The 12,851-nt window shown below is 38.2% G+C and overlaps 4 protein-coding genes across 4 annotated transcripts; all 4 read left to right on the top strand.

Moving 5' to 3' along the window:
- The first annotated feature begins 2,071 nt into the window (after positions 1-2,071).
- LOC125215684 lies at positions 2,072-4,102 on the top strand. Its single transcript, XM_048117180.1, has one exon. The coding sequence runs from the start codon at positions 2,131-2,133 to the stop codon at positions 3,865-3,867; it is 1,737 nt and encodes a 578-aa protein (XP_047973137.1). The 5' UTR covers positions 2,072-2,130; the 3' UTR covers positions 3,868-4,102.
- Positions 4,103-6,465: 2,363 nt separating this feature from the next.
- On the top strand, positions 6,466-6,903 carry LOC125209208 (circumsporozoite protein-like). The gene has a single exon (XM_048108812.1). The coding sequence runs from the start codon at positions 6,466-6,468 to the stop codon at positions 6,901-6,903; it is 438 nt and encodes a 145-aa protein (XP_047964769.1).
- A 2,611-nt stretch (positions 6,904-9,514) lies between these two features.
- LOC125209206 lies at positions 9,515-10,512 on the top strand. Its single transcript, XM_048108811.1, has 2 exons — positions 9,515-10,133; positions 10,439-10,512. The coding sequence occupies exons 1-2, from the start codon at positions 9,515-9,517 to the stop codon at positions 10,510-10,512; spliced, it is 693 nt and encodes a 230-aa protein (XP_047964768.1).
- Positions 10,513-11,126: 614 nt separating this feature from the next.
- Positions 11,127-12,833, top strand: LOC125211356 (peptidyl-prolyl cis-trans isomerase FKBP12). The gene is made up of 4 exons (XM_048111097.1): positions 11,127-11,340; positions 11,431-11,492; positions 12,275-12,327; positions 12,568-12,833. Exons 1-4 carry the CDS (start codon positions 11,219-11,221, stop codon positions 12,667-12,669), a joined length of 339 nt encoding a protein of 112 aa, XP_047967054.1. The 5' UTR covers positions 11,127-11,218; the 3' UTR covers positions 12,670-12,833.
- The last annotated feature ends 18 nt before the right edge of the window (positions 12,834-12,851 follow it).

Below are 12,851 nucleotides of genomic sequence, written 5' to 3'. Positions count from 1 at the left end.
TTATTATGATTGTAACTATCGTTATCATTATATTAAAATTAAGTATGATTCATAATTTTATATTATTTTAAAAAATAATTAATTACTCATAATAATAGTAATATTAATATTAATAATAGTTGTACAGGATTATAGTACTCCCCTATTGTTCCGTCCCATAATAAGAGTTTTGTTTTGCCATTTCGTTCTGTTCCACAATAAGAGTCATATTTCACTTTTACCATAAATGATAAGTAGGTCTCACATTCCACCAACTTATTCCACTCACATTTTATTATAAAACTAATACATATAAGTGAGATTTCTATTCCATTAAATTTCTTTCACTCACTTTTCTTAACATTTCTTAAAATAAGTGCCGGAAAGAAATGAGACTCGTATTCGTGGACGGAGGGAGTAATAATCAATTTTCTCTACCACCACATTTGAAAATGATTATTCACAAGCCCATATATAATTTTATATAAACACGTGCATGAGAGTATCCATCATTTCATAATAAAGCAAATAATGGTTGCTAAGGCCACGTGCATCGGCCCATAATTTTCAAACAAGTAGGCCCAGTATTTCAGCCCAATCTATACTCTTCTGATTATTTGTTGCTCCATTATCGTACTCCTTGTTTACTTCTACGCTTTATTTGATTATTTTTGTGAATCAATAACTATATTAACATTTCAAATGATTGGATGTAAAGCTACATTGTTCACTCATATGGTACATTCAAAGAAAAAAAAGTCAAATCTGTAATAAAATAATTAGAGTAACACATTGCATTTCAGTGGTTTGAATAATGATGTTTGGGAATTAGGTTAGTCAAGCACTTCGAGCTTGATTTCTATTAACATCGCAAAAGAGGCTCCGAGTATATTAATGAGTGCAATTATTGTGACTATATATTAAAGGAGTTTCATTTATAGAATATTTTTTTAATTATTTTTAGTTTAAGATATTATAAATAGAATAATTAAATTGTAATTTTGTGATATTATTATTAGGACAAATGCACTATTAGACGTATTTCCTAAATTGTTTAGGTAATTTTGTCCCATGTGTGTACAAAATGAAGTTACCGTTATCTCAAATAGTGATTATAGTATAAGGTATAAATAATTAGGTAGTAGTAGTAAAATATAACACCAATACTTTATAGATTTTTACAATTTATATGTTAGTTAAGATTAAGTGATTAACTGTGAAAAAAAAAATCACTAGGTCTGAACTAATTTTAATTTTTAATTGGTTCCACAAAATTTTAAGTAGTGGAGTACTACTATTAATTTGTGATGTTACACCTTTTTTTTAATTTATTCCAAAATTATAACATATTTTTATTAAAAAAAAAAATATATATCGTCTTTACACTTAATACACGGACTAGCCTCTTAAAATCTATACCATCGTCTATGTGTGACATTTATTATAGGTAGTATAGAGTACTTATTTATACTCCCTCCATCTTATATTAAAAGTTTTGTTTTTTTCTTTTTAGTCAGTCTACCGTTAGAAGTAGTTTGATTAATAGTAATTACATTTTATATTTTATTAATTTATTTTACTCAAATTTTGTTTGTATAAAAATAATACTCCTTCCGTCTTATAAAATTATGAGCGATGCATATAGCATGAGAATTAAGATAAAATTGGTAAAGTAAAAGAGAATAGGAGAATGATAAGATAAAATAAGATAGAGAAGAATGGTAGTCAGTAGATACATAGTGAGACCTATATTATTAAATTGATATGACTTTTTAAAAATGGATAAACATATTTTTATAGAATAGATTAAAATGAAAAGGATATATATTTTTTTTTAGGACGGAAGAAGTATATAAAAATGAGGTGGATATTCTGCAATCGACTAAATTTAGAGAATCCAATTGACTAATTTTAAATTTAAGTTTTATTACTGATCTGCACTATATCCAGCTGATGACTGACCTCGTGAAACCCCCATTATACCCTCCTCACAACCCACTCAACCTTTGTCCTTTTCCGAAAAGGCCTCATCCTTTCTCGTACTTTCACCCACCACTCTCACTCCTCTAACTCTGATTTCACTCCCATTGTAACAAAAATTCTGCAATTCCCAATCCCTCAATTTTCTCAAAAATTGATTCTAACCTAAAAATGGAGCATCCATTTTTCCCGACGACCACCACCCGCGCGGAAGCCCTACGGTGGCTGACAATCGCCGAGAAGCTGCTGTCGGCGCGCGACCTAATGGGAAGCAAGTCCTTCGCCACCCGCGCGCGTGACTCCGACCCCACGCTCACCCCCGCCGACCAAATCCTCGCCGTCGTGGACACTCTCCTCGCCGGAGACCGCCGGATCGGGAACAACCAGCAGGACTGGTACGCGATCCTCCGCCTCACGCCGCAGCAGGGCCGCGAATCGGACGCCGCCGTCGCCTCGCAGTACCGCAACCTCGCCATCGCCCTCAACCCCCAGCGGAACAAATTCCCCTTCGCCGACCAGGCCTTCCGCCTCGTCGTCGACGCCTGGGGCGTCCTCTCCAACCCTACCAGGAGATCCCTCTACGACAAGGAAATCTCCTTCTATTCGCAGCCTCCGCCGCTGCCGCCGCTGCCGATTCAGCAACCCGACCCGTTTACCAATCATCCCCTTCCGTCAATGCACCAGAACTTCATGTTCTTCGGGGGCAGCACCTCCACCGGCCTCGCTCCTCAACAGCACCAGAGCAGCGGCGTTCCCTTTTCACAAGTCCAGGTACATGCAAACCCTCAGCCCGACCCGGTTGCTTCCGTCGGGTTGAACCGAGAGCCGCAGAATTTTATGAATTTTAATTCGGGTGCTAATCTCGCATTTGGGGGTGCGTCTGGGTCTAAAGTAAGTAGCGCACAAGAAGGTTTTTCAGCGTTTGCTGGAAATGCTGCTGAGCCTGCGCAAAATTACTCTGGTGTTGATGAGAGAGCTAGTCGTAATTTGAATGAAAGTGATAATGTGGGGGAGAAAGCAGATGAGGAGGGTGAGGATGTGGAGGTGGAAGATGAGGTGGAGGTGGAGGAAATGGAGGCGGCAAGAAATGATGATGGATTGCCTTTCTGGACTGCATGCCCTTATTGCTATTATATGTATGAGTATCCTAACTTGTATGCTGATTGCACTCTACGCTGCCAGAATTGCAAGAAAGCATTTCAAGCGGTGGCAATTCCGTCCCCTCCGCCACTGGTTGATGGACAACAAGGCTACTTTTGCTGTTGGGGCTTTTTGCCCTTGGGTTTTTCTATGGAGAATTGGGAGAAAAACAAGGGTGCTGCCTCAACTTGGACTCCCTTTTCACCTATGTTCACTTGCCCAGGAGATGGGAAGAGTAATACTAGAAAGAAGAACCCGCAGCCTAGGATATATATTGATGATGATGAGGATGAGGATTTTGTTGAGGTTTCGGATTCGAGTGGGTCTGATGATAATTGGAATAGGGGTGCGGGGAAAAGGAGGAAGAAATCAAGGATTGTGAAAGGAAAGGGGGCTAGTGTGACGCCCCGTAGAAGTGCTAGGAATGCACAAGTTGATAAAGGTAAGAATCTCCCAGTGCAAGATGATTTGGTAGCTCCAAATGGGGTGGAGACCCCTAATAAAACAGCAGGTGACTCGAGTAAAAAAGTGCCTGCTACCACTGCTAGAAAACAACCTGCTAGGGTTGCTAAGAATTTCGAGAAGTTGGATTTGAATGTGGAATTCAGCAACGAAGCTGAGGAGCCTGCACCTAGGGTGAACCAAGGGAATGGACCAAGCCGTGGGGAGGATGATAATATTGGGTTTTTTGAGGGTCTTGATGAATTCCTTAGCAGTCTCCCCATTCTTAATGTCGTAGGTGATGACAAGGTTGTCAAGGCCTCTTAATAAAGTAAGACCTTTGCGATTGTAATTGTCGGGGATCATGTTTTGTTGTTAGCGCAGCTTAGTGAATCGAGAGCTTCTCGTGTTGTAATTTTGATCTGCAGTATGAAATTATGTAGATCAACTTAGAATATCAGTTGCTGCTGTTTTTTGCATCTTCGTTAGTTGTATGTCTTATTTATGTCCTTTGAAATAATCTCATAGCTGCCCCTTGATCGTATGGCAGTTGGACTTGGTAGCTCTGTGCAGTGATAATTGTGGTTGTGGATGAGCTCCGGCACTTAACAATGCCAATATTTTCCCGTTTGAGTTATTGTGCTAGTGAAGGTCGTATATAATGTACTTTTGTGTAGTATTCTGCATGGCGACTTGGATAAACATATTGATGCATCAAAATGCTTGAGTTTTCCAGGTGAGTAATTAGTGTTAATGATCACAGGTATGGAATTTTTTCAATTAAATTAATTATCTATGCTGTCTTATGCTTGTTTGTTCTAGGATAATATGCCTGGTTAACAGCTATGAAGATCCTCTAATATGTTTGTTGATTGGATTGCTACCAACAATGTGGCATGTTTTATCTATAATGGTTGAACAAATATCTCAGTTTTTCTTTGAGTTATCTCGATGAAAACTTAGAGTTGTGTCTCTTAAGTGCCTTCATGTTTATTCAAGAAACATACCAGCACTTTTTTTGGGGTTGTATATATGCTGTGCTACTTCTATTACAGTTGAGTCTGAAAATTGTCTTCTTGTGGGTTTTGATTTCATTTTTGATCATCTTCATTATCAGAGTGAGGTTCTCAAAGTATGATGTAAGAAAGGTAAGTGCTTTCTATTTCTTATGATTTCGGAACGTATGATACTTGAGTCCCTCACAAGATGCAGATCATATGCACGTGTCTAACTACCATTATCGATCAGTTTTGGATGAATCTGGAATGTGCCTATTCAGACTATGTTCACTGCATAGAAGAATGGTTTCTTAGTTTTTTTGCATTTGCTCGTGCTAATCAAACGGTTTGTGTTCTCCTTTTATTTTGACTAGCTTGTGCTCATGTAGAACTAACTATATCACTGCTGCTCCGCTTGTAATCATCACTCGTTAATGTGTTGACTGTGAGATGCGGCAGCTTCTTTCCTCAATAAATTTTAGGTCCATGTCAGGTAAGTATAGTACTACTTGCTATACCACATTATGATCTGCGTATTGTGAATAAGTCATGTATCAAGATTTCAGTCTGCATCTTGGGAACTTGCTATCGTTATACAAGAAGCTGCAAATGCACCATTAAAACGGAACTGTATGTCCTACCGTGCAGCAGTGCAGGGCCTGCTTAAGGTTGAGATCGATACATTTACTGCTTTCCTTAATTCTTGATTTCCTTCAAATTTTGGACTTGGTAAGTTTTTCACAGTAGGTTTCTCAACCAGAGCTGATTACAAGAATGTTTTTAAGGATTTGTTTACTTTGGAGTGATCCAATAAACTGAAAGATTGTAACTTTATTGCATATTATTAACTGAGGAAAATCATAAAGACGAATTTCGTACTGAAAATTATCATCGAATATTTTTTTATACAAATGGTCAATATATTCAATCATGAATAAAAATAAGTAATATCTGATTAATTTTTATTACTACTAAAAATTGAAGCAAAGGAAAATCAATATATGTATCCTGTGAACTATAAATGAAAGTGAAAATGAAGTGTTTGGACACGATTATGAACCGTAACCAAATATAATGAATTTTTAATTATTAATAATAAGAATAGACTAAAACCCGAACTGAAATTCGAGACAAAGCTAAAAAGGCTAACAAGACAACAGAAAGTGCGGCAAATCATCTCAATTATACAGACCCACAGTCTAAAGCAAGGACACTAATTACAAAGACTTCTAAATAATGCGAATGATAACCAAAATAATATAAACTGGTCCATATCAAAATAAAAATGAATTAGGAGTACAAGTCTACAACCCATATAAACTCGAGTACATCGATTAAAACTGATTTTTAATAACAAAAGTAAAGAGCTGAAATGGCTAGTCAATTATCCCAAAATTATGCTAATAAAAAACTGCAATTTATATCAATCCTTATTTTCCCCTTTTCACTTTTTTTGGGATTAGATACGATCTTATTCATTGAAGCGTATTTTCAATTGTTTTTTGATTAGATACGATCTTATTCATTGAAGCGTATATAATATATGAATGGAGACCAACTAAACCATAGTAAAGTTCAGTGCTAAAACCAATCAGTATAATTATATACTACTACCTAATTAACAAATGTGCAATAAATATCTCAGCAATAATACATTGATAATTTTGGTCTTGAGCCAATTCTAGGTCTTGTAGAATGCAAAAATTGGTTGTAAAGTTCATTATTAAGCACAATCATACACTTTTGTAGCGGAAAGAAGTAAATTCATCACATCAACAACAAACACCAGCGTTTAAAACCTAATCACCTATGATCAATGATTGAGAAACTAGTTAATCAAGAAATCATATTATAAATACTCAAAACGCATCCAACAATTCTCAAATCAAACAAGCATCCACATCCAAACATAATTCACTAGTTCAAAATGGCTTATCGTTCCCCCAATGTGCTCGTCCTCGTCATCGTCCTTTTGTCATTCCCATGCATGGAAGCGGCCACAGCAGGCGGCAATCGCCGCCTGCTGCAAGGGCCAGGGTCATTTTTTCCTAGATTTCCAGGGATGACGACCCCTTCCCTCCCAATAGTGTTTCCACCTATGTTTCCATCACCATCGTCGTCGTCTTCATTCCCGAACTTTCCTAGATTCCCGGGAAATCCCTTTTTTCCTAGTACTCCTCAACTCCCCGATAATCCATCTACGCCCAATGCTCCTCAATTCCCCGGAAATAGTCCATTGGTGCCCAATGCTCCTCAGTTCCCCGGAAATAGTCCATTGGTGCCCAATGCTCCTGAGTTCCCCGGGAATCCTTCGTTGCCTAATGCCCCGGCTGCTCCAGCGTTTACTCCTCCGCACGCCCCTTGATGATCGATGGAGGAACCAACTCATGTTCTAGTGATTTATCATCTACTCTAGGAATTAATTTATTTTGTGCGTCTGTGTTTGTGTGTTTTTGATTACTTGTCATTCTAGGTTGTGTTGCTATTGACTTATTGTAATAAAAATGTATTGGTGTTTGTTGGTGTAACCATTATTCGTCAAATATATCTTCCTATTTTACGTGAGGAGTTACATGCATGTTAGTAGCTCAAAAGGTTGAACTTGAACGTGTTGGTGTTGTTTGGATAGATTTGATAAATCACTAAAAAAGTCGAGATATGTTCGACCATTAAACTTATTAAGGACAAGTGAAGTGAAGCAAAGCAGTAGAAATGTAGAATCGATACACTTCAATAAATAAAAAGTCGTTAAGGATATTTTTTAACAATTAAGGATGCTAATTTGTGTTTCTAAATATACCACCAATGCTTAAAAAAACGTTTAGATTATATGTGTCTCAACTAAAATGAGAGGACGCAGATAAAAGCGTCCTAAAAAAGCAAAAGATTAAGTTATTATGTCCCTAATTTATTTGGGAACGCTTTTTATTCCGTCTTAAATTATTGTTATTTTTTAAAATTTTCTAATGTAACTAATTACGTCTATATTTTTGTGCCCTTAAAATATAAGTGTTTTTTTTAGTGATAGTGAAACGAGATAATTATCATGTCTATTTAAATTAGGGCAAATTGAAATGTATATAAGAGAAATGTTTAATTAGCTACTTTTATAAGTTAGTCAGGGGAATGATAGAAATCAATCAAAAATTATTAAATAACTATTTTTCTGAAAAGATATTTTTGATTGGTTACCACAAAGAGAAAAAGAAAAAATGGAGTAGTAGACTTGTTATAGAAAATTGAGAGAAAAAATAATCTATATTAATATTGGCACTTATACTAATATTTTCCAATTTAAGGTAAAAACGAGTCGGGCTATAAGTAAATCAATCATAAAAGAAGAAGACTAAATTTTGAAACCCAATTAATAGCTTCACTTAATCCGCTGGCAATGGGGGCGTTTCTTAGCAGTTTATCCATCCAACCTAGTTTTGCCGTTGTATCTCCAACAAAAAAAAGGCTCAAGTTAGGCATGCCACGATTAGAATAACAATTGATGCTTCAAATTGCACATTTTTCAAATTCCATTGTTTTGATTTCTAAAACTTAGAACTTGTACTCCATCCGTCCTATAGTAGATGTTACACTTTCCTTTTTAATTTGTCCTACAAAAGATGTCATATTTTCGCTTTTAAAAAAATTCATTCTCACATTAATTATAAAATTATATTTTCTCTCACCACTTAACACACAAAATAACATCTACTAAAATCGCTTGTCATCTTTCAAATGTGACATTTACTATGAGACTGAAAGAGTACTATTATTGAATTTTAAATTGGTTCAAAGATGTGCATTACATTAACCCATCAAAGATAGCTTATGTAAATGCATTTAGAAAAAAACTATATATTTGAATATACTTTTTAAGAGTTGTAATCAATGTCGAACCTTTCTTAAAGACTGAACTAGAGATCAAATCTGGGCCATAAGATCTAGTTTTTTGATGGGATATGCTGTTGTGTAAATTTTTTTCGCTCTTCATTACAAGCCAATTTTACTTCATTGTATAGGTTTATTACTTCATTACGTAGGTAATATATTGAAACTACAACATGTTTTTACTTACTTCAAGTAGGTTTTGAAATGATTCAACATATGATTCATTCGAATTCATTGACATGAGCTTTTACTTTATTCACATTAAAAAAATGCAATTTATTCAAGTGAGTTTATTACTTCATTCAGAAACGTTATTACTTCATTGGATAAGGTTTTTACTTCATTCCAGTAGGACTTCAAATGCTTCTACACATACTTCAATCAAATAATTTATTATATTATTCCATGTGTTTATTACATCATATCAGCGCCGTAGCGGTGGTGATAGATATTGTAGAGAGAAAGAACGGCACGAGACGGCGAAACTGCATTTACGTACTAGAATGAAGTAATAATCCTATTAGAATGAAGTAAAAACCTATTGGAATGAAGTAATATATTCTGGAATGAAGTTAAATCTTCGTAACGTGTTAGTATGACTTATTTACCTTCGGATGAATTAAAATAGACTGGTGATGAAGGAGAAAATAATTTATAAATTTGTGAATCTCATCCATAAAAACTAGATCTAAAAGCCCTAATTTGGTATGGTTCGGTGGTTCGGTCTTTAAGAGTGGGTTTGTGGATAATGGGACTCTACTTTTTAAATTTTAAAATATGTTGATATATTTTGAGAGTATATTTATTATTTGTAAGGGTGTCTCCAATGGCGGACGTCCCGGTAGGACGACGCCGGACGTCCGCCGTAGTGGGTGGGAAGGGCGCCCACGCCCGTCCCGAGTGCCCGTCGGTTGGCCTTGCCCCTCGCATCGACGTCCGACCGGACGTCCGCCACTGTGGCGAAGGTCGGACGTCCACAATTTTTAAATTTTTTTTATAAAAACAATATAAATAGGGCTCCCCCAACTTCATTTCATTCACACCACTTGTGTTGACAAGTTTCTCTCTCTAACCTCTTTTTTCAATTATCTATAATGGCGAGTAGTCGTGCGGGTGGTAGTGGCGGAGGCGCTAGTGATAGTGATGGTGATAGTGATGATGAATTGGATCTCGCTGTCCAAGAGGCGATTGATCGATTGCTCCGGCAGAGGCAGCAGCGGCAGCAGCAGGCGGCGGTGACGGTACCTCGACCGATCCATCGCCGATGGCATGTACCCCGGGACCACATTGCTGCACATATTCGGTTGTATGAGGACTACTTTGCTCCGCAACCGCGTTTTGGGGATGCCTTATTCCGCCGACGTTTTAGGATGCATCGTGCTCTGTTTATGCATATCGTTGGTGCTTTAGAGAAAAGGTACGAGTTTTTCAGGGTCAGGGAGGATGCGGCTGGCAAACTCGGACACACGTCAATACAGAAGTGTACGGCCGCAATCAGGCAACTGGCGTACGGAGGCCCAACCGACATGTTCGACGAGTACCTCCACATTGGGGAGTTTTCAGCCGTCGAGTGTCTGTTGAATTTTTGCGCGGGCGTTAGATCGATATTCGGGGATCAGTATCTTCGGCGTCCGAGCCCCGAAGACTGCCAGCGGCTGATTAATATGCACGGGTCGGTGCACGGGTTCCCTAGGATGTTGGGCAGCATCGATTGTATGCATTGGGAGTGGAAGAACTGCCCCGCCGCTTGGAAGGGGATACACACTTCCGGCTTCAAAGCCAAGCATCCCACGATGATCCTTGAAGCTGTAGCTGACTACCGGCTGTGGATATGACATGCTTATTTTGGAGTGGCCGGGTCGAACAACGACATCAACGTCCTCCAGTCGTCGCCCCTGTTCAACGATCAATGCAATGGCGTTGGTCCCGCCATCAGTTTCGTCGCCAACGGCAACCAGCACAACATGGGATACTATTTGGCGGATGAGATATACCCAAACTGGCCCGTCTTTGTGAAGACGATCAAGCATGCGATCGGGCCAAAGAAGTCCTACTTTGCGACCCGGCAGGAGGCAGCGCGCAAGGATGTTGAGCGCGCATTTGGTGCGCTCCAGAGTCGATGGGCGATGGTGAGGGGTCCGGCACGGCAGTGGTATATTCCCAACATCGGCGACATCATGTACGTGTGTATCATTTTGCACAACATGATTGTCGAAAGTGAAGGGGACGAACTGACTCAGTGGACCAACGAAGATGACACGGGTGTCGGTCCAAGCCACGGCGTGGCCACCGCGAATGTGAACATGGGGGTACCTCATGGAGAGGTTGAGCGGTTGCGCGCATTTGCCGACATGCGGCAAAGAAATGCCCATATTCGACTTCAGGAGGATATCATCGAAGAGGTTTGGACGCGGAGGGGTGGACGTTGATGTGGTTGTTTTTTTCTTCTATCTAATATGTAATTTTTTGTTTCGAATGATGTATTTTTTTTTTAATGAAATATTCGTATTTCTCGTTCGTATTCGTGTCGAATTTTAATTCCGTGAATTTTAATTTTAATTGCGAATTAATTTAATTGTGGGAAGGGCTAGTGAAAGTCCTAGTGGGAAGTCCTAGTGCAGTGCGAAGGGCTAGTAGAGGTTCTAGTGGGAGGGGCGCCACCGGAGACCCCCTAGACGTAAAAAAGAAAATAAAGTGTTCACAGTTACACACTCGTTACACTAAACAGTGACAAGCAAAACCCTAGATAAAGCCAAAAGGGGGCGAAACTGCAGCAATCTTCCTCACCAATCTCAGCTATGGGAATTGACAAGGAATTGATCAGGCAAGGCAATGGCCCCAAGCCCACACCCGGCCAAACCGTCACCGTTCACTGCACCGGTTATGGCAAAAACCGAGATCTCAACCTAAAATTCTGGAGGTACCTTTTTTTCTTTCTCATGCTTATCGATTAAAGAAGAACCGTGATTGATGTATTTGACCTTACTTTTGCGTGAATTTGGGGGAATAGCACCAAGGATGCAGGGCAGAAGCCTTTCACTTTTCAGATTGGGAAAGGCAATGTTATTAAAGGTATTCCTCAACGAATTTTGGTTGAATTTGGCTTTGATTTTTATTTTGAGCTGACTGTGTGTGTTTTGGCTGAATTGTGTAATTGATCGTGAGATCCAACGGTGAATTAGTTTAGCGCAGTGGAAATCGGCAATGATTGAGTTAGGTGTTTCGGTAATTGAGTTTTGTATGTGTCTCGTTGAATAGTCATTTTGCTGTGCCATTATTTTGGTGAAAGTTTTTTATCATTCATTTGGCTACAGATCTGTTATGGTAGGAAATGATTGCTGTATGCTCATATGAAGAATAAATACTGTATGAGTGGATAAAAGCAAGTAAGAATAGAGTGTTGGAGTTCTTGTACCTGTGAATATCACTCGTTCGTGAAAGATGATGATATGTACAATCTTAATTTATTAGTCACTTGAGTTTGCTTGGGGAATTAGCTGGCAAACATGAGTTGTGGTGAAGTTCCATGTAATTGACACCATGATTTGCTACATGTTCTTCAATATTGTGCTTTTATTCCCATTATTGCCTATGGTTGAAGACTTGTAGCTTCCTTCACCACTATTTTGAATTTTTGATGATCAAAGAACCAAATTTTCACCTTAAGAAATAATCAATCAATATAAACATCTTTTTGATTTGATGAGAGCTACCTTAATATGATTCAGATGGAATATTGAGAAACCTTTAATGTATGATTGCTTATATCACTTGAAGGTGCTGTATCTCATGATTTTGAATGTGTTATGCTGATGTTTTTTATTGATTAAAGTAGCACTTTGCCTCTATTGCAGGATGGGATGAAGGAGTGCTGGGAATGCAGTTAGGAGAAGTTGCTAAGCTGAAAGTATGGAAACGTTCTATAGTTGTTGTTCTTGCATTATAAGTAGTTGCTAGTATATAATTTATACTCCATTTAGGTTGTTGTTTAGCCAATCAATTAGGATCAAGAACTGCTGCTTCTGATAGTAATTTCTTGCAATATTCCAGAAACCAAATTAGAATTATAATTGCTCTTGATGTTTTGTTATGTTATTATCTTTTTCTCTAGTATTTTGTTAATGATTTTGTGGTTTTAATCTTGCAGTGCTCTCCTGACTACGCGTATGGCAGTGGTGGATTCCCAGCATGGGGCATTCAGCCGAACTCAGTTCTGGTTTTTGAGATCGAAGTTCTGAGCATCGAGTAAATCACACTTCTATAATCTATGTTGTGGAAGAAAACATAGCATATATTAATGCTTATCAAACATGTTTTACTTGGATGCTTTGCTACTTATATTATGCATGAATAAACCTTGAACCATGAGCATTCCTCATCGAAATTGGGATTTACAGTTTCACATTTGTCTTATTGCTGGTTTCAGACTTT

Source organism: Salvia hispanica, chromosome 3 (assembly GCF_023119035.1).
Source record: "Salvia hispanica cultivar TCC Black 2014 chromosome 3, UniMelb_Shisp_WGS_1.0, whole genome shotgun sequence".
In the NCBI taxonomy this organism is placed as follows: domain Eukaryota; kingdom Viridiplantae; phylum Streptophyta; class Magnoliopsida; order Lamiales; family Lamiaceae; genus Salvia; species Salvia hispanica.
The sequence above is the reverse complement of the archived record's forward strand: the minus strand, read 5'-3'. Positions and strand labels throughout refer to the sequence as shown.